At 46.6% G+C, this 26,622-nt stretch overlaps 1 protein-coding gene across 22 annotated transcripts in view; it reads left to right on the top strand.

Moving 5' to 3' along the window:
- KALRN (kalirin RhoGEF kinase) overlaps positions 1 to 26,622 on the top strand; it is a 661,720-nt gene that overhangs the window by 431,395 nt on the left and 203,703 nt on the right. For all 22 annotated transcript variants that reach the window (XM_044252163.1, XM_044252164.1, XM_044252161.1 and 19 more), the window contains 8 exons: positions 857 to 926; positions 3,289 to 3,378; positions 8,497 to 8,589; positions 13,046 to 13,157; positions 14,941 to 15,131; positions 15,566 to 15,667; positions 17,197 to 17,339; positions 20,415 to 20,517. In XM_044252163.1, the coding sequence (XP_044108098.1) occupies positions 857 to 926; positions 3,289 to 3,378; positions 8,497 to 8,589; positions 13,046 to 13,157; positions 14,941 to 15,131; positions 15,566 to 15,667; positions 17,197 to 17,339; positions 20,415 to 20,517 (904 nt within the window). The remainder of the gene's footprint in view (positions 1 to 856; positions 927 to 3,288; positions 3,379 to 8,496; positions 8,590 to 13,045; positions 13,158 to 14,940; positions 15,132 to 15,565; positions 15,668 to 17,196; positions 17,340 to 20,414; positions 20,518 to 26,622) is intronic.

Genomic DNA, 26,622 nt, shown 5'->3' with positions numbered 1-26,622 from the left:
ATTTCCATCAGTACATTCTGCTCCCACCCAGCATCATAATTACTTTTTATTTTAAAACTTCTGTGCGATTGTTAAAAAGCAAATTCCATTCCAGTGATGCTGGCTCTTTAGAGCTTGAATTCTCTAAGCTCAAACCAGTTGCTTAACATATTTGAAGTTGGTTTAGTCAACCCTTCATTATTTCTTCACAAAGATAGAAGCCAAGGGCATGGATATCCACCATGGCAGATGATTCCATAGTAATTCAATTCAGGTTTCAACTATATTATGACTTTTCCCCATTGAATTTTCTTTCCTGATGATGTCTGCATTCGGAAACACTAACTCAGAATTTTTAGCACAGAGTAGCTGCCAGGAGAAGAAGGCTAAGAATTGGAAAGAAGTTTGCAGGATTCAAAACATTTCCACTTCATCTCTGGGATCATAGATGATATTTATTTCATTCTTTTTGATGTCTATCTATATATTTTATATATATATATATATACTCTATATATTTTTATATATATTTTAACTGTTACAATGTGTTCAGATTACTTGTATAAAAATAGATTCATAGTTGCAGTTAAAATGAAAGCCCCAACACAAGTATAATATTTAATTGCTTTTCAGCCCGAGAAGTAGAAATCCCTAAGGGAAACAATACAATTCGAAGTAGCACTAATTAATCAGTTAATATAAATTATAATGAAATCAGTTCTGATCTATTTAAAACCACTCCTCACCATGTGTCACTTAGAGAGTGAAAAAGCCATGTGTAGATAATGCAGAGTGTATGGCCTCAGCATCATCCTCTGGCTAGGAGGGAGGCAGAATACAGAGATGTCTCTGATCCAGAATTTCTCTCCCCTTGCAGCATCTTCCTCAAAGAGCTGGAGAAGTACGAGCAGCTGCCTGAGGATGTGGGACACTGCTTTGTTACCTGGGTAACTGACTTGAAATCCTTCTTCTCCCACTGTACCATACTTCCCAGGAGTGCGGACGGTGTCGGATGGCATCACTGCTCGGTGCCTGAGCTGAGGATTGGTGTCACTGACATTCTAACACGGGACCAGGGACTCTGGAGAAAGGGCAGAAGTAGATCTGAGAGAAGCAGTCCATCCCATTTCCCTCCTTGGGAGAAGTCCTTAGACATTGTGTCCACACTCTACATAAAGTTCTTCGAGAACTTTCTAAAATTTGAGACATCGGGAGAGTGGAAAAACATCACCACTTGATAGACACACTACTCCCGTTCTATGCACTGGTTTTGTACTGTTTGTTTTTGCAGGGTAAGGATTGGGAAATTAGACCTTTAGGATTCCACCAAACAATTGGTTACATAGTCTTTCTTAATAGGGAAGAAAAGATTCCATGGGTATTCATCCCAGTTCTGACCTACAAAATTTGTATCTGATCCTTTTCTTTCCTGGTGCTATTGTTGTGGACCAAGTAAATGGCCTGAATGTACCAAGTTCTGATTATATAAATGGAAATCTTAGTCTTCATTAGCATCTCCACATTAGCATCTCAGATTCATGGTAGGAGTACAGGCATTTCCAGGGAGGTCTGCCTATGATACTAAATGCAGCTCGATGTAGAACTCCTTCCCAGGGTCAGGAGTTCTAGCTAATAATTATCTCAACAAAATTTCCACTCAAAATGGGCTACTTTTCAAAATGTCTTCATGATACAGAGTTGATGCTCTCAACAGCCTATGCACTAGGCTGGGCTGTGGTTATGCTGTATATTTTATAGGGGAAAACAATTCAGCTGACCTAGAAGGTTGACTAGTCCACTGACATGTAATAAATATCATAACCAGTCCCCCAATTTGGGACCTGGCTTGTTTGTTTGTTTGTGTGTTTGTTTTTTTACCATAAAACATTAACATTTTCTTCCTGGCATATTCTTATTTCTTAAGGAGCCATAGACTACCACTACCATCTTATTTGTGTTAATACACTTTTCTACCTCTAAATACGTGGGCCCATGCACAGTTCATATTAATGATGATAAACAAATAATTTATGATCCCTTGCAGAGCCAGTATAGAGAAAAAACAAGTGAAGGGTTTTGGGGTGTCTGTTTGTTTACAAATTGTTTCATACAGATTTTGGATCTGCCTAACAATCAACCGTAAGTATGATTTATCAGCATGTTTTAGGGATGATAAATGCCTCCACGTATTACATAAACCCTAAAATTGGTTTCAGAAAACCTTTGATGATTGCATAAAGTACGCACATTTTGCCAAGAATTATCCCAAGGTGATTTTCGTAAGTCTCATAATCTTTACATAGGAGGGTAGAAGTTGTTTCAGTGTATTAAAAACCAATAGTTATGACCAAGAAGCCTGAAATCAGCTGGCCTGGGCTCTGCCACTTTCTAGCTGTGGGAATCTGAAGTTACTTAACCACAGTTTTCACATCTGTAAAATGGGGATGATAATAATAGAGTTCACCACACAGGGTTCTCAGGAGGACCAGATAAGTTAATATATATGAAAAGCACTTGGCAAAGTGCTGGCATGAATGAGACCTGCGATAACACATAGCTGGGCTGCTTTCTCAGAAGAGGACATCCCAAGTGTTCTGTGGGCACCAACACTGACAGCATTTCACAAATGGGAAAGGTACTTGGTGGCTAAAATACACATACCTTTCCTGGGAGTAAGGACATGTAGCACTAACCCGGAGGGTCCTAAGAAAAACAAAAAATGAATTTTTACCAAGCTCAAGTCCTTGGCTTGCAGTAACAATCTGGTTAGAACTCATTGTTCAGGCCCTTCCCCAAAGGGTCACATTGCTTTCCTTTCCCTGGACCATTGGTTTTGGCATGGCCTACCAACCTCCCCCAACGGAGAACTTTGGAATACAAGCACATCTACTGCTGAGGGCACCCTTTGTTTGCATTCTTTGATTTTTGTTTTTAGAGAAAATGTCAGTTTTTCCAGAGGGGAAGCACAATTGTAGGTAATCCAAAAAAAGGATAATGTCTACATAAATTCCATCCAATTTCAAAATAAGTTACGTGAATTGGTTTTTCTGATTCTTTCTAGCGCAGACTAGGATTAAAACAAGCTCACTTTCAGCAAGCTTTCTCCACCTGCAGGTAGGAGAGAAGCACTCCAAAGCTTTTGAGGGGGAACATGGGCCTGCTAAGCCCAGAACATTTGCCACAGGTAATCCTGTGCAACACAACATCTGAGGGCTTTCACCGCACAACTCCTGCTGGGCCCTTTACACCCAGTCAACAGAAGGGAGCAAGGGATGGATGCTTACCTATGATTGCCTTTGTTCTTTTTAGGCAGACAAATTTCAGATGTACGTCACCTACTGTAAAAACAAGCCTGATTCCAACCAGCTGATTCTGGAGCACGCAGGCACCTTCTTTGATGTAAGCTATAGTTTTCCATTCTTGAGCCATGGATGAACAGGTGGAAATGCTTCTCTACTTTGGGAAAATGGGTTTTTGTCCTTTATTGCTCATTGTTTCTTGGCCACCCAAACCTCTATCTCATGGATAAAGCATGGAGACAAACAAAAGCAGTGTTTGTCTTTTGTTTTACCCTATCCCATCTCAAGAACTGGGGTTTTAGACAAGGCACATTTGCCCTCCATGCCTCGACACCAAACTGAGCTAGCCATAAATCCCATGTGTAGAGGAGACCAGCGATGGCACAGGAGTTAAGATGTTTTGCTTCAGCTTCATGCGAAGCTCCCTCAAATGCAGGGATTCTCAAAGTGTGGTCCCCAGACCAGCCACATCAACGTCACCTGAGAACTGGTTAGAAATGCCTGTTTTGGACCCTCCCCGCACCCAGGTCTGTCGAATAGAACCTCCACCCCTAAACCCCAGCAATCTGAGTGTTAAGAAGCCGTCCAGGGACCAGTCCCACTCAAGTGTGAGAGGTGCTACTCCAGTGTGATTGTCTCAACCTTGACTACACATTCGGATTACCTGGGGAACCTTGAAAAATGCTGACTCCTGGGTCCTACCCCTGTGATTACGATATGATTGGCTTGGATTTGGCCTGGGCTTTGGAAGTTTTAAAAGCTTCCAGGTGAGAGTAAGCAAATCCAGGGCTGAGCACTTGTGCTATAATGGAAGCCAAGTGAAGTGGGCGCCAATGGGCCTTGTCTCATCCCTTGCTTCAGAATGAGGGTCCAGGGCTGTTTGTGAATGATGCTCTAAGTCTCCATAGTGCTGGTCCCCGGAGGGTGACCTGTCAGCTCCAAGGTAAACAGAATCAAATGGGCCAATGCAGGATACAAGGCAAGAAAAAGGAGAAGAAATGAGGGGAGACAAGAAAGTTCAGGGAGAGACTGTAACAGTGACACCCATTACGCTAGTCCTATCAGAAATGACAACACGAAATTCAGAACTTTTTCATGTTTTTCGGTCTTCCTGCCTCCCTGCTTTCATTTTTCCCATAAATATTGGAGTATTTCCAGTAGGGAAGATGGTGTTTTGGGCATCTTGGGAAATAAAGACATTTAAATGTCATCCCCATAGTCAAGTCTACAAAATAAACCTCTGGGCATCTTTCTAGCCTCGTGCTGCCATAACGGAAATGATTCCACAAGTGTCTTATTGCTCCTTGAAGGAATGACCCTTGAATGGGAGAAAGCCAGACAAGGAAAAAGCATACATGACTTTTTAAAATGAAGTGTTAATAGAGAAATGGTCTTGAGCATCCCAATTTGAAATTTTGTTGAGGTTAGATTTGATCCAAAAAAAAAAAAAAAGGAAAATTCAAGAAAAGTACTTCTTTAGCTTGGTATCAGAATTTATTGGGTATCATATTGGATGTTATATTACCACTGTTATCTTTGTCAACAATGTGTTTTTCTTAAGATGTTATTCACCAACAGTATCCAGAAGGGTCTCTTGTGAAGTTTTAAATGTTCTGTGTCCTGTCTTCCACTTAGCGTTTTTCTGAACATACATGCCTTGTGTTCTGAGCATGCCTCAGACTCTTCTGCTTCCTCACCTTTGTTCGCAGTGCTCTCTGTATCTTACATGAGTGCACGCGTGAGCGCACACACACACACACACACACACACACACAGAGTCACTCTTCAGAATTCTTTCTATCCTTTAAAGGTCAAATGTTTCCTGCATGAATCCTTCCCTTTCTTTATGCCTGTGTTATACTTTGTATCTGTCTTATAGCATTGGTAACAATTTGCCTTTTGGCAGGTCACAGTGTACCCTTCCATTACACACACCTCCTTCCACCTGTGGGCCCCTTGAGGTTGGCTGATGATTTGCCTGGCTCCTTTTGTACACATCATAGTATGTGGTGCTAATCTGTATTTTCCTTTAGTCCTATATTCATCATACCCCTGTTTCTAGCCAATTTCTAGATTTTGACTAGTAAGTTAGATATACCCCCTATTTTGCACCCTATCCCTCCCTCCCTCCCCCATTTCTAATGTAGTTACTGATGAGACACTGGAAACCAGAAAAGATAGTCCATGACGTAGGAGTCCCTAGAGCTCAGCATAGAGAGGTGGGAAGGGAGAGCAGTAAACTCTCCTGATTGTTCCCAGAGCTTTCCAGAATGCATAATATTTGTAACTTTTTCCCTCTCTGTCGGAAAGGGTTCCCTAAACTCTACACATAGAAAATATCTGCTCTAGGCCCTTATTCTATAAAAGAGACAAGCCTTTCGTTACACTGTCTTTTAGTATCCATTATTGTAAACAGTCCGCAGAAAACTGAAGCTCTAGAAAGGGACACACATTCCCATGATCCAGAATTTTCTACCTCAGATGTGAGAGCTGGGGGGCCATGATGCTTGATGCTGTGGTGACCAGTGAGCATAGTTGGGCTGCCCCAGCCACCAGAGGCAAGACCTTCCTCACTGCCCCACATGCAGCCTTACCAGGGCTGGCAGAGAGGGAGGGCCAGCACAGTATGTTACTGCCTGTGCTGTCTTGCCAGATTCCCCAGGTGAACTCACAGTGTTCCTTGGCCCAGAGAGTCAGGCTGCCCACTGGATCACCCATCATCCATGGACAAGTCCTGCTTTAACTGCACACCTCTGGGAAAGGGGCAGATAAGTGAGAAAGTTGCTACTTTCTGGGATAGTTGGCAGGAATGCGACCATTGTTGTAATTCCCTCCTCCATGGCCACCTAGCAAGTCCTATCTTGGGGGTCTTTAAAGTGCTTCCTGTATTCCTCCCAGTGCTTTGTTCTCACTGATCCTAGCTCAGGGCAAGCCCATGTTACACAACTAGAGGGACAGATAGAGCTGTAGCTATCAATTATACATGTATTTAAAGTGAACAAGTTTACGGTTTTCGTATATTCACAGATAGGACCAACCATCTCCACAGTCAATTGTAGGGCATTTCTATCACCTCAGAAAGCAACCCCACACCTTTAGTGTCATCCCCACCTCATCCTCCCCCCATTCCTTAGCCCAAAAAACCCAATGATCTATTTTCTTTTTTAATTATTATTTTTTAATTAATGTATAGTGTATTATTTGCCCCAGGGGTACAGGTCTGTGAATCATCAGGCTTACACATTTCACAGCATTCACCATAGCACATACCTTCCCCAAGGTCCATAGCCCAGCCACCCTATTCCACCCCCCACATCCCTCAGCAACCCTCAGTTTGTTTTGTGAGATTAAGAGTCTCTTAGGGTTTGTCTCCCTCCCCGGTCCCATCTTGTCTCATTTTTTCCTTCCCTACCCTCCACAACACCCTGCCCTCAAATTCCTCATATCAGAGAGATCATATGATAATTGTCTTTCTCTGATTGACTTATTTCGCTTAGCATGATACTGTCTAGTTCCATCCATGTCCTTGCAAATGGCGAGATTTGGGGGGTTTTGATGGCTGCATAGTATTCCATTGTATATATGGACCACATCTTCTTTATCCATTCATCTGTTGATGGACATCTAGGTTCTTTCCATAGTTTGGCTATTGTGGACATTGCTGCTACAAACATTCAGGTGCACATGCCCCTTTGGATGACTACATTTGTATCTTTAGTGTAAATACCCAGTAGTGAAGTTGCTGGGCCGCACAGTAGCTCTATTTTCAACTTTGTGAGGAACCTCCGTACAGTTTTCCAGAGTGGCTGCCCCAGCTTGCATTCCCACCAACAGTGTAGGAGGGTTCCCCTTTTTCCATATCCTCCCACCTCCACGCCTGCTATGAGGCTTATATGACCTTATATGACACAGTGAAAGCACTCGTGTTTTTCTTCTATTTAAGATCTACAATATTTTACCATTGAGAAGCTCACCACCAAAATCCTGATTTTTTTTCATCTAGCTCAGCGCCATCAATGACCTAAATATACTTTGTTTATCTAACTGTATTTTTCATTTTTTTCTGGTCTCTAGGTGTACATGCTCTGTACCATTCTGCATGGTCCCCATTATCACTAAATCCACAGTGATTCTTTCCTGTGGACTTTTAAAATATGTTTTCTGTTTGTAGAATGCCATTTATCCAGCTTTGCACTTCCCCTTCCCTCCCCCCCAACCCCCAGCTATCTTCTGAATCTCAGCTGAAGACTTTATCTCTCCTGAGCCATCTGCCACTCTTGGACTAGCCATTCCTCTCTCTGCATCTCCTTTGTTGCTATTTTTTATGTGCATGGGTGTTCGCAGCCACCTGGGGTGTAAGGCCATTGAGGCAGGGAACCACGTGGGCCCTTCGCTGCCCTTCACAGTGCCTACACCTTAGGGAGTGGGAGGTCATTTTGGAGGCAAGATGGAGAATGGACTAAAAAGAGGCTGGAGGCCCAAACTGCAGCTGGAGGTCATGGCCGTAGCCTGGGCACAAATGGTGTGGAGAGGAAAGACTTGTCACCAGGGATAACACAAGTTAAAACAACTAACAGAGACTCCACCATCTCTGGCCTCGTGTGGGGGGCGGTGAGGGGGGACTGAGGAATGAGGGAGGTATCATGGGTCACAATAAGAAAGTTACAGGGAATGCAGAGGGCACTCCATGCTGGGGTGGTTTAAGGTGGAGAGGAAGAGGGTGGAAAGGAGATCTGCCCTCGAGCTATTGTAAGGAGATAAAGACTCAGGAGCCACGGACTTAGACCTCCAAGCTCCGCTCTCTGCCTCCCCTTGTTCTCATCGTCCTGCTGTCCCCCTGTGAGTGCCTCCGCTCTGGGTTTATTCCCCTTAATTCTGCCCCACTCTGTTTATTATTGCTCTCCCGACTTCCTTTTGCCACTGTTATCCTTCCCCGTGTCTTCTTCATCTCCATTTCTCTCACACAAATCTGCTTTCTCTCCCCTTTTGCCATTTCTCCTTTCCACTATTTATGCATTCATCTGGGTCTCTCTTGTTTCTCTCCCCATCAAAGAACAGTTCCTCATAATTGTCTACCCTTTTTTTCTTCTTTCTTCTCACCTTGCCTACTTCCTCCCCAAACACACACACACACACTCACACACACACACACACGCACATGCACACGTGCACACACCCACCCCTCTGTGTGTAATGGCGCCCATTGTCACCCCTGCAGGAGATACAGCAGCGGCATGGTCTGGCCAACTCCATCTCTTCTTACCTAATCAAGCCTGTCCAGAGGATCACCAAGTACCAACTGCTCCTGAAGGTACCTGCCCTCCCCTCTGTGTCACCCCCTCCCACACTACCAACCGGGTCCAGGGAGGCCCAGCTTTGCCAAAGGATGGGACAGCTTCCCCCTCAAGACCTCACCTCCACCTAGAGCAAAACTTCAGAGATGAAATCCACTGGCTTTGCTGCCTCCCAGACTGCATAAACTATCCCAGGAAATTCTGGGTACTAATTTGTTGGGGGACAGAGGAGACACGAGAACAGGAATAAGTCGTGACTCTTTCCACACCTGCCCACCACTGCACAACTTGGAGCAGTTGTCACCAGGGACACTGGCTGACACGTGGGGCCTCACTTGGCTGCCCAGGCAGATTCCTCCTAGTGGCCCCTGCTTCTGATAGGATCAGGAGTCAAGGTCTTCGGAGCAGTGCCAGTCTACATAGGCAATAGAGGCCCAGGATGGCACCTACCATTGCCTTAATCTCTGTCAAGACTATGAGGTTTCTAAGAGAAAACCCTCAAACAGTGCAGATTAAAACACAATGGTGGGCTGCCTGGGTGGCTCAGTGGGTTAAGCCTCTGCCTTCAGCTCAGGTCATGATCTCGGGATCCTGGGATTAAGTCCCGCATCGGGCTCTCTGGTAGGCAGGGAGCCTGCTTCCTCCTCCCTCTCCCCCCCCCTCTCTCTCCCTCTCTGCCTACTTGTGATCTCTCTCTGTCAAATAGATTTAAAAAAAAAAAAAAAAAAAAACACAATGGCACTCTTGTGTCTGGAGGAGCCCATATGTTAGATAAGGGTTCTTTTGGAGCCAAGCAAAAGATTCAGATTATCTCCAAAATATTCTCTTTAAAATTTAAATAACCAAATGATACGAAATACTAGGTAATTTGGGCTGATTTTTCTTAAGGAAAGATATACGAGCCATCTGAAAAGATGGCATTTCCCCCACAGAAAGCCTGGAAAATCGGTATTACAAGCAATTATGTAACGCCAGTGTATACCAGCTCTCAAGGGATAAGGGTGGGGTTTTCCCTAAGTTTAATTATTTTGCTAGTGGCTCCTCAAATGCAGAGGACATCGGGGTAGCAAGAGGCGTGTTCTAAGTAGTGTATTTCCAGAGAAAATCTGCTGAAAGTCAACTCACGTGTAGAGATGCTTGTGGAGTCTCATATGTTCTAGCTTCACAGAGCCTGAAAACCAGTCTCGTTTCAAACCTAGGTTTCTACTCATGCTGGAGTGTGGCCCCTGCCCCATCGGGCAGGGGTCTCCCTGCTTAGCCTCGTGGTTCCATGATAAGAGCAGGGCTTCTTCCCCATTCTGTGTCAGGATATGGACTAGTCCCCCCCACCCCACTATGGTCCTTCTGGCCTCCACCTTCAAATTCCTCTTGCCTTATCTCTAAGAAGAGACTTCTTGGGCTTCTGCTTCCAGGCACTCAAGTCACCAGCCCTGCAGAGATGCCTTAGAGAATTACCTCGCGGCATCCTGCCCTTGGCCTTTACTGAGGCCTCATGTGAAAAGTAACAATGTGCAGAGCACCTTGACTGTTTTAACAGAATTGCTTTCAAAGATGTCCTCTTTGTTTTTTCAAGTTCTTTGTATAAAGACTCACAAAACTCTCCTAAGACCTCAGAGTGGGGTACAGGTGTTCTCTCCAAAATCGTTGGTGTGCTCTCTACCTGTAAATCGCAAGAGCTTTCGCTCCTTCTTCACCTTTGACTAGCAGATAATTAGCCTTGAGTCCTGTTACAATGACTACAATGACTATATTGTTTCTACTTTGTCCTTAACCCAGATTTCTGTGTATAATCATCCCCTCCTTCCCTAGCCCATTTAATGCTTGACCCTTTCATGATTTTTCTTGTATCAGAACACTTTTTAAAATTCAATTTTGTGGTTATGAAATGTAAGTATCGCAACGCCTTTTCAGGAGTCGGTGGGGCTGTAAATTAAAAAGTAAAACAAAACAGAAACTCACCCATACACACTGCTGGTGCCTTAAATAAGTAAGATCCAGTTCTAAGAGAAAGATAGCTTTTCACCTCTCCCTTTGAATTCCGCAGGGCTGAGGTTTCCAGGATAGTCTTGTGACACACACAGGAGAAGGAAGGGAGGGTGGACAGGCCACCCTGTATTTTGTTTTGGGTGATGGGAGGGGTGGGTGCTAGGCCTTCATTCTGTAATTGGGTGTCTTAGGAAGAAATGATTGTGCAGGTAACTGAGAAGGGGAAAAAACGAAGTAGTGGGAATTGGACTGTGGAGAAGTTGTAAAATTATTGGGGAAAAAGGACTTACTAAGGTGATTAGGACTCATAAATGTGCTGATAGCAGAGTACCCGCTGAGTAAAAGAAAAATAGTTTGCTGAGCTTTTACTATAAATAAATAATGTGGGATTTATTCTCTCATTAAAGCAGTTTTATTCCAAATATATTGATATTTAATTATTAGTGTCCTCTGGGGCTCCTCACTTTGGGTGTTGCATGAAAATAAAAACTGTATGTCAGTTGCTGTTCAATATTCTCCCTGTAAATCTGCTACAGCTGTCCTTTTGGAGTCTAAATTAAATGTGGAGCCTTCTCCTTAATATCAACTATAACAAGGATCCACGGAGAACTTTCTGGCTTTGCTAGCTGATTAGAGGACTTGCCACACTGCTTTGGGGGCTGGGGGATGGGCGGGGGTTGTCTAACCAATTAGTGTTTTCTGTTGCACACTGAATCCTATTTCATATTTGGCTCTTGTGCTTCTGCCTAGAAATTCCTTTGAGGATATATGAGAATAAGGTCAGGAGGGCGAAAATTAGGGAAGGGATGGGAGAATCAGAGAACTTCAGGTTGGTAGAAGTAAATGCAGGTTTCTGAACAATTTTTTCCTATTATACTGGCTGCAACCAAGGACAGAGCTGAGAACGGATCACTTCTCCCTCCCAAACATGCTCAAAGTAGTTCATCTCTCCTTTGGACACTCAGCGCTCCCTTCTTCATAAGGGAATGTATCTGAGATGACACGAAGGATTGGATGTTCATGTCAGATGCTCAGTAATCAGATCTCTTACCAAGTATAAAGCTTGACTAATAATGTCAAGAATACAAATAATCCCAAGGCAGAGATAAAGCACAGAGAAGTCCAGGACCACCAACAGCTCCAAGTCCTTTCTTGGAACTTCAGGAGGTACTGTGGCTCAGACCAACATACAGACCTTCTCAATGATGTATGTTGTATCGGATCATTTACCCTGAAGAGAGCCATTTTGTTTATGAAATATACTAACTTTTTACTCAGATAGTGGCATAACATCTGTAATACTTTACAGGGAGCTATGCCCCTAAAGCCATAGATTCAGGTTTTTGTTACCACAAGAAGTCTTAGGCCAGGTATATCCTACTGGAAGCATTCCATAGATAAGGACTCTCCTGCCAGCTAGCTAGTACCATTAGTTTATTTGCTGGAAGGTCTGACATTAACATGTTCACAAGATTTTATCTGGTCAACTTCTTTCTTTCCTGGAAGGCCATCTTACCCATCCACCCATACCTGACTCCCCCTACCCTCTAGAAGGAGAGCGTGATTTACAGATCTGTTACCTGTTTCTTTCCCCATATCAAAATGAGCAGAATTTACAGTAACCCTTATAGGAAAAATGAAAGCCGACATTCCTCTGGGTTGGGGAAAATTATTTCAAATGGTCCTTATAATTTTTAAGAAAGTTGAAAATTCTCTTTTCTCCATAAAGCAGATACTATATGTCTTTTATGGAGATAGTAATAACCTAGTCTTCAATGAGGAATAAGAGAGAGCATGCTCTGGGAAGTCTCAGTGTGATGGAGGTCATGGGGGACAGGGTTGGTATGGCAGATGGAATACGGGACTTGGAGTCTAGATTTAAGATTCAAAAAGAACTAGTCCAGAATCCCATCTACCAATCTCAGGTTAGGAACTCCTGACTTATTTGATCCAAAAATATTTTATAACTCTGAAACCCTGTAAACCTATAATGTCTGTAACCCCAGGTTGCTCCCAGTATGGTGCAAGTCAGCATTTAGGCAGCAGAGGGATGTAAATAAACATGATGGCAGCCGTAGGCGTGCAGGGACAAATGAGCGCTGTGCATTCTTTGCATGCCTGTTGTCTTCTCTTTGTGATTCCACACTACTGACCCTCTGTTTGTGTGCTGTGCCAGGAGTCCTCCCTTCTTTAGGAGGGGAACCAAGTGACAGAGAATGCCCTAGATTGCTGACTTCCAGTGCCGGGCATTTAAGAGTTGGGTTGAATTGAGTTAATTTAGGTTAGATGGAGCCGTAGAAGTTCAGTCTCGGAAAAAATTGTGGTTGAATTCTTTGGAGAAAACATCCCACCCCATTCTCCTTATAGCTTAGAGGGAACCATTACAGAGAATGAAGCTGGTCTACAGTCACCTTTGTGGGTTAGGTGGTGGGAGGGTGGGGAAGCTGGGATAAATGGTTCTAATTGTGTCTGGACTTTTCCCCCCAGGAACTTTTAACTTGCTGTGAAGAAGGAAAGGGGGAGCTCAAGGATGGCCTGGAGGTGATGCTCAGTGTCCCAAAGAAAGCCAATGATGCCATGCATGTCAGCATGCTGGAAGGTAGCTGTCGGTCCTCCCAGCCTGTCTGGGGGAGCCTCCTCCTTTCCTAAGACCAGGGAGCTTATTTCGTGGGAGGGAAGTGGCATGAAGTCAGGCAAAGGGCAAGGCTGGAAGAGAGGAGAAATGGCAAGTGGAGGGCATGGGTCTTCAGGGCACTGGGCCTCAGGAGGTGTGAGAGGAGCTCCACAGGGGCCAGCTCGACCAACACCTGCCTCCTGGTAGGACCAAGTTGTTTCAGGTACGTAGACAACTTGCTGCGTGTGAGGTGGTCTAGCACAGGCTATCTTCCTCACACAAAATGTGCTAGAGCCCTGCCCCACAGCAGTCCTGTTCATCTGCATGGCACTGGCATTGTGTTGATCACCAAAATGAATAGAAATCCTGCGTGCATGTAAATACACACACACGCACGTGCCCCCATGGTCTCCAGCCTTATGCCCTTCTTCTTTCTATTGCAATAAAATATACATAACATAAAACTTGCCATTTAACCATTTTTAAGTGTACAGCTCAGTGGCATTAGGTACACTGGCGTGGGTGTCCACCGCCCTTCTGCCCCTCCTAGCAGGTGAGAAAAGTCCAGCCAGATCCACCCGAGAGGACTTTGCCTAAGTACATGTAGTCCATGGGAGCCATGCTCTTGGGACCCAGAGACTGGGTAGAGTGAGACTCCAATACAGCGCTCTTACCACTGCAGAACAGACATGCAGATCAGCCAAGCCGGGGTGGGGTTGTGAGAGGAGCTCAGACTCGGCATCCCAGTCTGGCCTGGCAAACAGGTGCTGAGGGACAGGAGTGCCCTCTGCTGCAAGTCTGCAGACCTGTGGGCTGTATTTTCTCCTCCCCACCCTCTGTCCCCACCCTCCGTCTAGAAGGCTCCATCTGGTCTCCCCACTTCCTGGGCCACCCTGAGCAGAGGAGGCTGGAGTTCTCTGTGCAGTTGAGCCCTGGTAACCTTCTCCGGACTGAGCACTAGCCACCTGAACATACTCCTCTTGCCACAATTTCTCCACTCTGTTCTGTTGGCACCCATCCTTGTCCCCAGCCCTGGGTGTCCTCCCCTGCAAGCACCCTTCTCCTCCAGCTGGTCCCTGCCCTGTTCTGAATCTAGTTGCTCCAAGTACGGTCTGAGGACCAGCAATAGCAATACCTGGGAGTTTGTCGGAACACAGATTCCTGGGCTCCACCCCATAGCTAATGAATCCCAGTTTCACAGTCTCCCTGCAGGGCAAGGGTCGGTAGGAATCTGGGTTTTCACCAGCTCTGTGGGTAATTCTTATGCATACTAAGTTTTAGAACCTCTGTTAAAATTTAAAGAGGAATAAATGTGACTGTTCAAGGCACGTGCACCACACTGTTTAGGAGCCATCAAAGGGAAGAGTCGTAGGAATGGAATAAAAGAAATAAGCAGTGACAAAGTGGAGTCAAGGGCACTCTCCTATCCTGCCATGCTTACCCGCAGCCCCACTCAGTGCTCTGAGTCGGTGGGAAGCTATAGGAAGAGGGATACATGGGGTTTGCCCTTGCAGGAGGTGCCAGCCCATGCGGAGATGCCGCCGATCCTGGTTATGTGTAGGAGACTGGGCACGGGAAGGGGGATCTGCTCGCTGTTCCCTAGAGCTCTCTCCTCAAGTTTTGAGGAGGCTCAGGAATCCGCTGAGAGGGGATTCCTCTCATTGTGGGAGCAGAGGGCTCCTAGGGGAAACCTTTCTGCAACGGGAGTGGAACATGGCCCCCAAGTGGTGCTAGAGAAACTCCACAGAGCTGAAACGGTGTCTTTCAGGGTTCGACGAGAACCTGGATGTCCAGGGAGAGCTGATTCTCCAGGATGCCTTCCAAGTGTGGGACCCAAAGTCGCTGATCCGGAAGGGGCGGGAGAGGCACTTGTTCCTCTTTGAGATCTCCTTGGTTTTTAGCAAGGAGATCAAGGACTCTTCAGGACACACGAAATATGTTTACAAGAACAAGCTACTGGTAGGTGGGGCCGGTGGGGTCAGACAAGTCTCCCGGTTGTCGTAGAGCCCTGGGGCAGAAAGGGCTCTCGAACACTCAGCTCATCTCTCCCCTGGAGCCACACCAAAACCGTCCTGGACAATGAAAAGGCCTCCTATTTGGAAAGCTGCCCCCCTCGACTCCCCTTCTGCATTTTAGAACTCAACGGTCTTCTTGCTGTCTACATTTAGTACCTCCCTCTTCACCCTCCCTCCCTGCCACCTGCTAATCTGGCAGGTGCCTGTAGGTCCTTTCATCCCAGGTAGAAGATGGAAGTGTCCAGTCTGTTGAAGTTTGATTGACAGAAGCCCCTCCCTCGGTCCTCTCCTCTTTGTTGCCTTTCCCTTCCCACCCCAGCCCTAAGTTCCCCACTGCCCTCCCCTTCCCCGCCTCTCACAGGCATTTCCTGTCTACAGACCTCAGAGCTGGGTGTGACCGAGCACGTAGAAGGTGATCCCTGCAAATTCGCCTTGTGGTCTGGGCGCACCCCCTCCTCAGACAATAAAACAGTACTGAAGGTAAGTACTGCTCCCAGCCAGCCAAGGGCGCAGGGTTGCGGGTAGCAGGTGGAAGGCAGAGGGCGGCAGCATCTTCTTGAAAGCTGGGGCCTGGAGACTCCACAGGGAGGGCAGTAGCCCACGGGTATTAAAAACCAAGTTCTATCATGGAAGCAGGCCTGAAATCTCAAAGATGGGTGGTCTCCTAAGTCCTTCCCCTCCTGTACACCTAGAGGGAAAAAGGCAGGGAACAGCCAGCTGGGCTGTCTCAGCAGGGCCCACTTTAGTATGTTCTGTCCTTATGTCCCCTTCAAGGGCAAGGACAACTGACCTTTTGACAAAAGTACCTTGATTTGTTCCACATCCATCCAATGCTTTTTCTTGAACACCTACATAGAAGGTATTCTGCCCAGGGCTGCTTGTAACTAAGTATGAGAGATGGACTCGTCCTCCAGGAACTTAGGTTCTAGAGCTCTAGTAAATCACTCTAGCTTGGCAACTGTGTTGATTGAAAGGAGTGCTGAGAAAGAGCTCTTCACCAGATGACAGCCTTAAGGAGTCATTCCAGCTCTCCAGAGCACACACAGCTTGGGATTCGGGGCTTGGGGTAACATGCATCGAACCGAGAAGGGGTCCTGCAGACGGGGCTCCCACCAGACATTTGTTTATTGGGGTGGCTGCAACCCTGGAAGAGGTGGTACGACTGTGACAAATTCTTCACATTGTTCCCTCTGAATTGTCGCCCAGCTCTAGCTGCCATGAGACAGAATGACCTGAAAACAATTCCACAAAGACAAACTAGAGATTCACGAAATGGTACAAGTGCCTTCAGTGAACATGTTTACAAGACTAAACTCCTGGCACTGACTTTCCATCAGCGCAGACCTATGTATGTAGCCATACTAGGGTTTAAATGTGCTGGCATGGATTTGTACCACTTGGTAAATAGCCACTGCCTTCAGATACCCCCTTGCTACCCCTCCTAGTGCTGCCCAGACCTCCTGAGCCTCTAGCAACTGATGTGTTCATCCCTGCCCCAGCTGGGGACTTCTCCATAGGCTCCATCCCCAGACAGGTAGCAGTATGTTTTTAGAAGATTTTTATGTATTTGAGAGAGAAAGACCATAAGCAGCAGGGAGGGGCAGAGGGAGAGAGAGAAGCAGACTCTCACTAAGTAGGGAGCCTGACACAGGGCTCGATCCCAGGATCTCGAGATCATGCCCCGAGCCAAAGGCAGACAACCAACTGAGCCAGCCAGGTGCCCCAGTGCTGATGTCAGTATTGGTCATTGCCAAACAAAATATTAAATACTTTGACAATCACTCCTGTACAAGTCTGTATTGAGTATTGCGGTCTTAGCCCCATTCTAGTAGTTGAAGGAGTGTGTTCTTTAGATTGAAGAGTCATGCATGTAAAATGAGAAATGAGCTCCTCAAACATTTTGTGTCCTTGAAAATAATGGGATAAGCCTGCAGGACAAGGATGGAGAACTGTTTTAGGCATGGCAAAAGGAGATAGGGTATTTACTCTTTCTCTCTGTGGCACTCCAGGCCTCCAACATAGAAACCAAGCAGGAGTGGATCAAGAACATTCGAGAGGTGATTCAAGAAAGGATCATTCACCTGAAAGGAGCTTTAAAGGAGCCGATTCAACTCCCCAAAACACCAGCCAAACAGAGGAACAATAGTAAGAGGTAACCAGCATCTCTCCCCCGACAAGCACTGCCTCACAGGCTCCGGGAGTGGGAGTGGGATCTCCCTCTGCTCTCACAGGGGCGGTGCAATCTGCCGTTGGCGCCCCTCTCCATGAAGTCCCGTTTAAGATGAGGAGTCTCCGTGCTCGTTTCGGCAGCACATCTGCTAAGATGAGGAGTCCTCTCTGAGCATCTCACCAGTCACTGTCAGTTGCATTCAGCAGGACTGCACTGAGCATCTCGTCTTTCACAGACACTGCTAGGTGCTTGGAGAAGAGAAGGGGAAGCACAGGATGAGCCCTTGGCCTCGAGCACCTCTAGTGGTTGTATCTCACACATGGAATAGTTAGACTCGAAGGACCAGTGCCGCCCATAGAGACAGTAAATGCTGTAAAAATTCATTGAGAAGGGTGAGCACTAGAGAGAAGAGTCCAGGGAAGGCTTTGAGAGGGAGGTAGGCCATGAGGGGACTGATTAGACAGTATGGAAGTTTTATATGTGGTTAGAGCAGGGGCTTGGTGTGATGGGGTTGTCGCTGCAGCTCTTCTGTCCCCCCCCCGCCGAGTCCTCACCTTCAGTTACCTGAGATGAGCAAGGTGATTGGGAAAAAGGGGACTGAGGTTTTGTATCTTCACCTCTCTGGTACCTTCGTCACCCCATTTGCCCTACACTGGTGGAAGACATCCTCAGTGTCTGAGGTGACTCAGTGACGCAAATGTCCATGTGACAGTCACCTACAAGGACTCTCTTAAAGGGCACTTCAAAAGAGAGCATATAAAAACATCATGTCAATACTGAAAAAAAAAAAAAAGAAAGAAAGAAAACAGAGTTCTGGGGGTGATGGTCATTGGCAGTAACAGGCTTGCCTTTCCTTGCCTTTCCTATTCCTGAATGGCCTAAATCCCTAGTTGACCTTCTGGTGCCAGCCAGGATGCATGGACCTGAGGACCTGCGGAGTAGCAGCATTAGTACAAAGGGAGTTGATAGCCCGAAGAAGGGTGTGACTGAGGTAGGGAGAAACACCTCCACGGGCTGGAAGCCCTAAGACCTGCGTGGCCAGGAAAAGGTCATCGCTCAGTGCTGGAAGGACTAAATCAGGGCTGTATCGGGGGAGGGGGTATTTTCATTTCAGTTACCCATGGCCAGAGTCCGGGGGAGGGCCAGACTTCATTTAGCTCTAGGGCCCTGCTCTGCTTCAGGAAGCCCCTGCTTCAAAAAAGAAGATAGAGAGGAAATGGTCTAGGAGCTCAATGTCCAGGAGCACGCAGGAGAGGATGGACATTTAGGTGAGGCTGGCTCAAGTCTGGGAAGCAGCCCCTTTCTGAACATCTGTAGATCGTGAGATGGACTTCTCTTGAAAATGCCTCCCACCATTTCTCTGTCACTGTCCTGAAATAAGAGAGTGAAAACCTGGGCAGAGTCTGCGGAAAACAGTCCGGGCTGCCTGTCTTTTCATTAGCTCGGCTCCCAGGAGGTGGGGACAGAGTGTGCGGAGGAGTGACTTGGCTTGGAGAACGCCACCCCCACTCCTGGATGGGCTCCCCAACGCCCCCAGAGCTGGCTTCATCTGCAGTGGACCAGAAGGGCCCACACTGGGCCAGAAGGGTGGGAAGCACCACATACAGCCAATGCTCAACTATAGGCAAATGGTGGGGAGCTGCAGCCCAGATATCTAAAACAGCACATGATCTAAGAGACCTTTATTCTTGGTTTTGAAATGCATCACATAATTTCGTTTTACTGCAGCTCTTCCTTCCTATGAATGTGTGGCTTATATTATTAAAATAAGTTGGCCTTTCCCAGCCCTGCAAGTGGTGGTAAGAAGGCCGTTGACCTCGAAGCCGTCTAGGTAGGAGAAGACCCTTTTGTGACTAGGAGCTACTGTGTATATACACATGGGTCACATGCATGCTCACCTGCACACACGTGTCCAGATACACCAGATGTGATTGTTGAGACTCTGGGAGGCGACTTGTTATTTGGGGCCTTTTGCCCACGCAGTGTCACCCTCAGGCAGCCCATTCCTAACGCCATGACCTCTATCAAAGCAGCATCAGAAGTGGGACTTTCATAAGCCTCCATGGGAAGAGCTGGCCCTCTTCGTGCTCATTTATCCAAGTCCTGGCCCACATCTCCTTCAGTTTTTCCCAACACAGACCGTTCAGCCTTCACCAGTTCCCAGGCACCTAATCGCCCTCAGCCCTGGCTATGGGTTCAGTGTGGGATTGAGACCTAATTCTCATGCCGGAGAATCGAAGGGCCGTGTGAGTGAGACATTGGTCCAGTGGCCCAGGAGGGGCTCTGCGTGCCAGGAGCGCACTTGGAGCTTATCCCACCGGGTGCTCAGGAACACAGCTGACTGAGGAAGCTGCTATGCAATCTGGGGTCTTCGCGATGCTGCCTTGGCCTTCTGTGTTAATAAGAAGTCATCACAAACAGCACGAGACCCACAAGACCCACCAAAATGAAGGAAGTAATCTCTTCCTCCATACCTAGGAGTTGAGCCTCCAACATCAGCAACTTCCCAAAGATTATCACCCCTGGAAGCAATGTCTCGTGTCATTTTCTTCATCAGGAGAAACACAAGTCAAAAGGAAAAAAAAGTTCTGTTTTCTTTATAGGCCAGCTATAAACTAGCCCCCATCCTCCTTCAGCATGCAGAAAAACTATTTAAATACCTTGAACTCTGGATTGTGGGCCATCACCCGGTCAGCTGGGTCAAAGCCTCAGTTCTAAGTGGAATGGACCTCTTCCAACTGCATGTTTTAGACCCATTCCCAGTAAAAAAATAAATACATCATCACCTTCTCTGTTCCATGGGCCAGAGGAGTCTGGCGGGGGGCGAGTTCATGCTCAGCTATCAGCATAGGGACTGTGAGCTTTTTAAGTACAAGAGGCGACATCTTTGAAAATCACAGAGGCCTGCTCCCTTTAGTGGGATAATTTTAGATAAATCCCTGCTAGAAAGTGCCGAGGCTCTGCTCTGCCAGCCCAGCTGGAAATCCTTGTGTGCTCTAAACCCACAGTGGTTTCCCCCCACCCCCACCCCTGTTTTTTTTTCTCTTCTTCCTGCAGGGATGGAGTGGAGGATGTTGACAGCCAAGGGGATGGAAGCAGCCAGCCAGATACCATCTCCATCGCCTCCAGGACCTCTCAGAATACAGTGGACAGTGACAAGGTAGGACAGTGTCCCTAGCTTCCTTCCCCTAAGACTTCTTGTTGGCTTAACCACCCCTGGAGAATTACCCCCAGAGGAACTTCTCCCACTATGGAGGCCAACCTCAGGAGCAGTTGTCTCTCTGTGCCAGCCAGAGTGGGAAGAGCAGGGCTGGAGGAGGTATGTCACAGTGTGGAGATGTCTGAGGGGAAAGAAGACCAGGTGATCAGCCAGAACTCCCCCGTCACGGGAGTTAGAAGTGACGAGGGTGTGGCAAGGGGGAAGGGTGAGAAGGTCTGGGTCTCCTGTCCTCTGGAGATGCCCTGCCTGGGCTGCTTGGGCAGCTCTGCCTCCTGGGAGCCTGGACCTCAGGACCCCTGAGGCTGGGATAGTTTCCTGAGACCTTAGTGGCTGTGACTGGCTCATATTTATAATAACTGAACCGGCTTATCTGAAGTTAGACCAAGGCCAATGTTATGGTAAATGGCCAGAGATGCTGGTTAATAGGAGCCTCCTCTCTGAAGGGGTTCCAGTGGAAACTATGCCTTCCTCTGGCCAGAGTGTTGGGGCTCAGTTCCCGAGGGGCAGAGGACCAAGAGGTGGTGTGGGAAGCAGCTTGGAGGGATGTAGTAGTCTTTGCCAGAATGCCTGGTCACTTGGTCTCTCATATTTTGGAGCAAGTAAACAGAAAGTAGGAGCTCTGAAGGAGAGTATGAGAAAAGAGAAGGTAGCAAAGAAACCCAGTGTATTTGTTCAAGTCAGGGAAAGAATTCAGCTGTCTAAATTTGCAGCAGGGATGGGAAGATTTTAGTCTCCGACCCTACTTTCATTTGCTTACCCCAGGGTCATTGAGTATGAGATGATCTTTTGCTACATGTTAGTGATTTTGTGAATGAAGGGATGGATTTCCAAAGATGGATTTGGCCCTAGTCTATCAAGACCTAGTGTATTGATCTAGTCCTTCAGCCTCAGGCAATAGGCTGTGTCCTTGCTTTGTTTTTTTGTTTTCAACGTTATGGGTTTTTGGTTTTTTTTAAGATGATCTGCATTCATTAGGATTTTTCCTAATTTTTTTTCCTTACTGGGGTAATAAATAAATAAATAAATAAAAGACTGTGCCCCAGACCTTCCAAGATCACGCTGCTAAGTCACGCTCTAGACTAGTATTCAAGAACATTCGAGGTAATTCTGAGGTAATTCTGTCTGATGTCCTGCCTTCAAGTTTCTAAGCCATTTTTGACTATCAGAGTGGATGGAAAATTGTTTTTTTCTACTTGTAAAAACATACAAAGAAAACTATTCCTGTACTTTCCTTTCTCCTCTGATCTGTTGTTTAGAAATGTAACCTAGAATATCCTATGAATGAGTGTTTCTTTTTAAACAGTCAGTGGGTGGGAAGCAAAATACAATGTTTCCCATGTTCAGAGAGAGCCTCTTAGTCTCATGGTCTAGGGGTTCTGGCCCTTCCTACTGCTACTGCCTCTTCCCACAGTCCTGACTTAGAGACCCCTGTGCTGGAGCCATGTGTCCTGTCTTGGGCTCCAGCCATTCCTTGTCTTCTGGCAAGGTAAGTGAGGCTAGATGAGAACACTTCCAATGGCAGGCATGTCACAATTTGTGAAGAACCCTGATTACTTACATATTATTCTACAAATAAGGAAACTCAGTCCCAGAAACTGAGTGGCCCACCCAGGAAAAATGTTAGTTCGTGGAAAAGCAGGAACTAGAACCCAGATCATTCTGCTTCACTGTCATGCTTTTCTCTCACTCCAAAGGTCAATGCATTGTGCTCCCAATGCTAAGATGAACTCAGCTGGTCAGTCTTTCTCCACATTCCACAAAAACATGAGTCACATTATTCTTGAAAAAGCACCCACCACGTGCCAAGCTCTGTGCTGGGTACCATAGAGAGATGTGGGCTATTTGTTGAATGTGAATCCTTATTTGTGTAATTCTTGTTCGATGTGTGTCTCTCTAGCCAGGCCATTAAGACTTGATGAGGGCAGGGTCGTCTGTCTGCTTCACTGCTGTCCCTGGCCTGCAGCACACACAGAGGCTCAGGAAAGCCTTGTGGGATGAATGAACAGAGGGAACACAGTCCCTGATCTCAGGAAGTTCCAGAAATCAGGAAGCAGCTAAAACAGCTGGTCTGAAAGCAGCCAGATATATACAGACGTTGTATTTTTAAATATGCTCAAGAACCCTAGCAGTTTCCTTACCTCCAAGCAGAAAGCTTTAGTCAGTTGGAGAATCTGGCTTGTTGGGAACAGGAGCCCCCAACTTCCTTCTCAGGCCCTGGGAAGCATGGGCAGTGGGGTCTGGAGATGATGAGAAGATTCTGTGTTCTATAAAGAAAACCTGAAAAATCCACCTAGAAGTAGGAGTAGAGGGCCTGTCTGTGACCACGCACTATGATTTAGAATGTTCTTACTTTTCTGACACAGAACAGTGATAACAGGACAGCCATGTGTCCTTCCCCTATTTTCCCCTTTATCGGGGCAAGCCAGGAAGTGGTATCTTCGAGTTCAGAGATGTTCTCCACAGTGTTACCTTTTCCCCTAACTGTACTGGAAGACTGGGAGACTGTTCTCTATTGGTTTCCAAGTGGTCAGGTGAACAGACTCTGAAGATCAGCAGGGTAACAAAAATGGGCTGGTTCCGGGAAACCAAGCCATATTCAAGAGAAGGGCAAACAGGGGCAGCTGTGGGGTGGGGGTGGGGGAATAGGGCAGAGTCCCTTTGCAGGGATCAGGGTCATCCTAACAATAGGTTTCTAGAAAAGACCCCAGTCTTCCTCTTCTAATCCAGAGGAACTAGAACAGTGGCACTGCTGTGCTGGCAGATGGGGAAAATGTCACCATAAAAGAGCCATGGCAGACCCACTTGAGGAGCTGCAGGGCCCTAGGGCACCTCTTTGATCACTTTGTGTGTATTTCGTGTGCTGTGGTGGGTGGAAGGAGTTTGGGCACACCCAGGTTCAAACCCAGCTCTGGCGGTTACCCTCTGTGTCCTGTTGTGTGAGTTACTGCACCTTAATTTTCCTGTCTGCAAGACAAACACGTTTGCTTGGCACCTGTTCGACATGCAGTAAGGGTTCATTTCCCACCATTAGCTGAGGGAAAAACCAAAGTTCAGAACGCTCTGAATAAGAGAACACAATTACTTAACGAGCTGTGAGGATCTACTTCTTGGGTAGAGTTCTGCTCTCTTCCTTCATTAGCTAGCTGTCAGCGGGTTCTTCTCTGCACTACACCCTGAGGGAGTTAGCCTCAGCTCAGCTGTCTATAAACAGAGCCACTCCACTCCTCTTTCCACCTGCTGGCCCTTAGAGTCTAAAACCTAGATATTCCTTGTGAGCATTGGCTCACGGTTCATTTTACTAGTTAAATATTGTCAGGTATTCATTGTAATCCCCAAGCTGTACCATCTTGGGCCAATGGCAACCCCTGGGCTAGAAATATTTGAAGATGGTTATTTTGTCTTCTCTCTTAATCTCCTGTCCAGAAGTCCTCAGTTTCTCCAGCTGTTCCTTGTATTAATGTATTTGCATGCCCTCCCGTATCCTGGCTGCCTTCCTCTGGGTTTCCTTCAGTGTGGAATAATCTATTAAGTGGGGCCTCCAGAACTGTTCCTAAGCCTGGAGGTAGTGATCCAACTAGTACGAGTACCACTTCTTGTTCCAGGGCTGTTATGCCCAGCTTCGTCCCTGCCATGGTACCTGTGTGCTAGTGGTATTTGGTGTTGGCTCTTGAGTTCTCCATGCCTGCTTTCAGGTGGCACAGCTGATTTTAATAACCTGAGTGTTGGGATACTTGGTATCGACTGGGTTTTCTCCTGTTTAGTTCCATCCTGGCATTCTAGCATATCAGCCACATCTCCCAGCTTTATCAGATAAACATATCTTTTGTGGCTTCATCCCAGTTCTTGCTAGAAAGATAAGATTGAGGGAAGAAGACCAATGTCCAGCTCCTTTTCTCTAGAGCAGAGATCTGGGGGTGGTTTCCTTGCCTTGTGAATCTGTTTCTGATGAAGAATCTGTCTAAAATTCCTAGTTCTGGGCTGCCTGGGTGGCTCAGTCGTTAGCATAGGCCTTTGACACAGGTCATGATACCAGGACCCTGGGATCAAGCTCTGCATTGGGCTCCCTGTTGGGCTGGAGGTCTGCTTCTTCCCTCTCCCACTCCCCCTGCTCGTGTTCCTTCTCTCACTGTGTCTCTCTGTGTCAAATAATAAAATCTTTAAAAAAAATTTTTTTTAATTCCTAGTTCTTCATTAAATGCTGACAAAACCAGCATGGGCACTTCAGGAACTAGCATTAATCACTTTCTCCCAAGTTGCTTTGGTTTAACCCTCAGTGGTTCTGCATGGTTGAGCTCTCCCTTGTACCTGTCACATGCAAAAGTCTTATTGCTGTGAAAGCAAAGGGGTGTACTTGCTTTGTTCAATTGGGCTCTAAGACCCTTTCTCTCTGCCCAAAATTATGCTCCTGCTCCCCTGGGCACTGCAGAGAGTTTTGCCTGTTTGTGTATTATGAAGCGATGCGACTTTGTAACCATACTTCAAAGAGATACAGAGTTATAGAATTCTAGAGAAGTGAGCCTGAGTAATGTGGCGGCAGTGAGAAAAATCTTGTTTAACATGATGGATGTCTGCCATATAATTTCCAGCTAATAGTCCAGAAGCAGCCACCTGCACCGTGCTTGTCGCTGTGCATCTGTTTACCATTTAGGGTAGGCATGCTGGGGGTGCCCCATAAATACTTATTGAATTGAACACTACAAACCCATCCTAGCAGAGATACTCTCCATCAAAACATCACTATGAATTTCTAGACATGTCCAGGCTGAAGACAAAGAAGTTGAAATGAAATTGAGTTGCAGATACTATTCTCTATAAAAATTCTAAGGGCAAAAAAATATCCGTTGACTATTCCGGGGCTGACTGTGTTTTAAGCGAAGAATTTCTGTAACAAGCTAATGTGATCTAAGATACGAGGTGGCCTGATACTGGCAATGTCCTGAAGGGGGACAGGGAGCTGTGTAAAGAAGCCTGGAGATTTCAGGATCGAATTTAATAGTTTTTAAACCGTACAGTCAGATCGCTTTAGTGGGTCCTGGCCAAAATGTCGTTTCGCTGATTGGTAGGGAAGGCTCAGCTTAGAAACAGTGAGGGCCCAGCTAAGGGGAGAGTCAGAGGATGCCTACAGAGGATAGCTATAAGAAGTGATGGAGCAGCCCAGCTGCGGGAGCCTTCTGAGAATAGGCTTCCCTAGACCCTCATCTCATTTATCAGAATTTGGTAATCCTGATGCCTGCACCTTGAGAGCACTTAGCAAGCCACTGGGTGTGGGTGTAAGGGCTGTAGTCAGAGAAGGTTCTGCCCAGCCCCTGCCGTCATGCAATGACTCTGCAGGAAGGAGTATCTGGAGCATAGGAGATGTGTGATGGGTCCCCATGTGGGTTCTCACCAGCCACTCCCATGCAAGAAAGTGGACAACAGGCTTCCTAGAGTGTTAAGGGCCCACAGATCACTGGGTTTTGCCCCTGAAGAGATAACCAGACATCTGGAAATGTGGCAACTCAGCAGTGTCAGGACTAATGAACATGCTTTCAGTTCACACAAGGTAGTATTGTTTGTTTGACAAATTCTTAAAAACCATCAAGATGGTACCCCCTCCACCCCCCGAAGCTGAGTCTCCAGAACATGACTGGGACAGCTGTTAGCTGAGACAGCTGTGTCACTGGAGCAGAGGAACCCCCGCAGGAGATCCAGCCCATTAAAGGCTCTCTACTAGAAGCGAAAGAAGATGTGATAGGGTGATCCCTCAGCACTTCTGCTACCCTGCCCTTTGTCTCAGTGGGACCTGAGGGCCCTAAAATATTTCTTTATAGGGAGAGATTCATGTTACATCCTATCTAGTAACAAAACACTTTCTAGCCCCTGGATAAACGAGAGGAGTATATCATTGTCCTTCAGTTACCAGGTCTGGGAGAGGATGCGTCAGAAACCTAAACTTGACTTTATCAGCTGAGTGGTCCTGAGACTCAGACATGGCCCATCTCGACAGCAGGTCGTGGGTCAGAATTGCCATATGCATCCTAGGTAGAGGCATCCTGATTGTGCTCA

This window comes from Neovison vison, chromosome 6, assembly GCF_020171115.1.
Source record: "Neovison vison isolate M4711 chromosome 6, ASM_NN_V1, whole genome shotgun sequence".
Lineage (NCBI taxonomy): Eukaryota > Metazoa > Chordata > Mammalia > Carnivora > Mustelidae > Neogale > Neogale vison.
The sequence above is the reverse complement of the archived record's forward strand: the minus strand, read 5'-3'. Positions and strand labels throughout refer to the sequence as shown.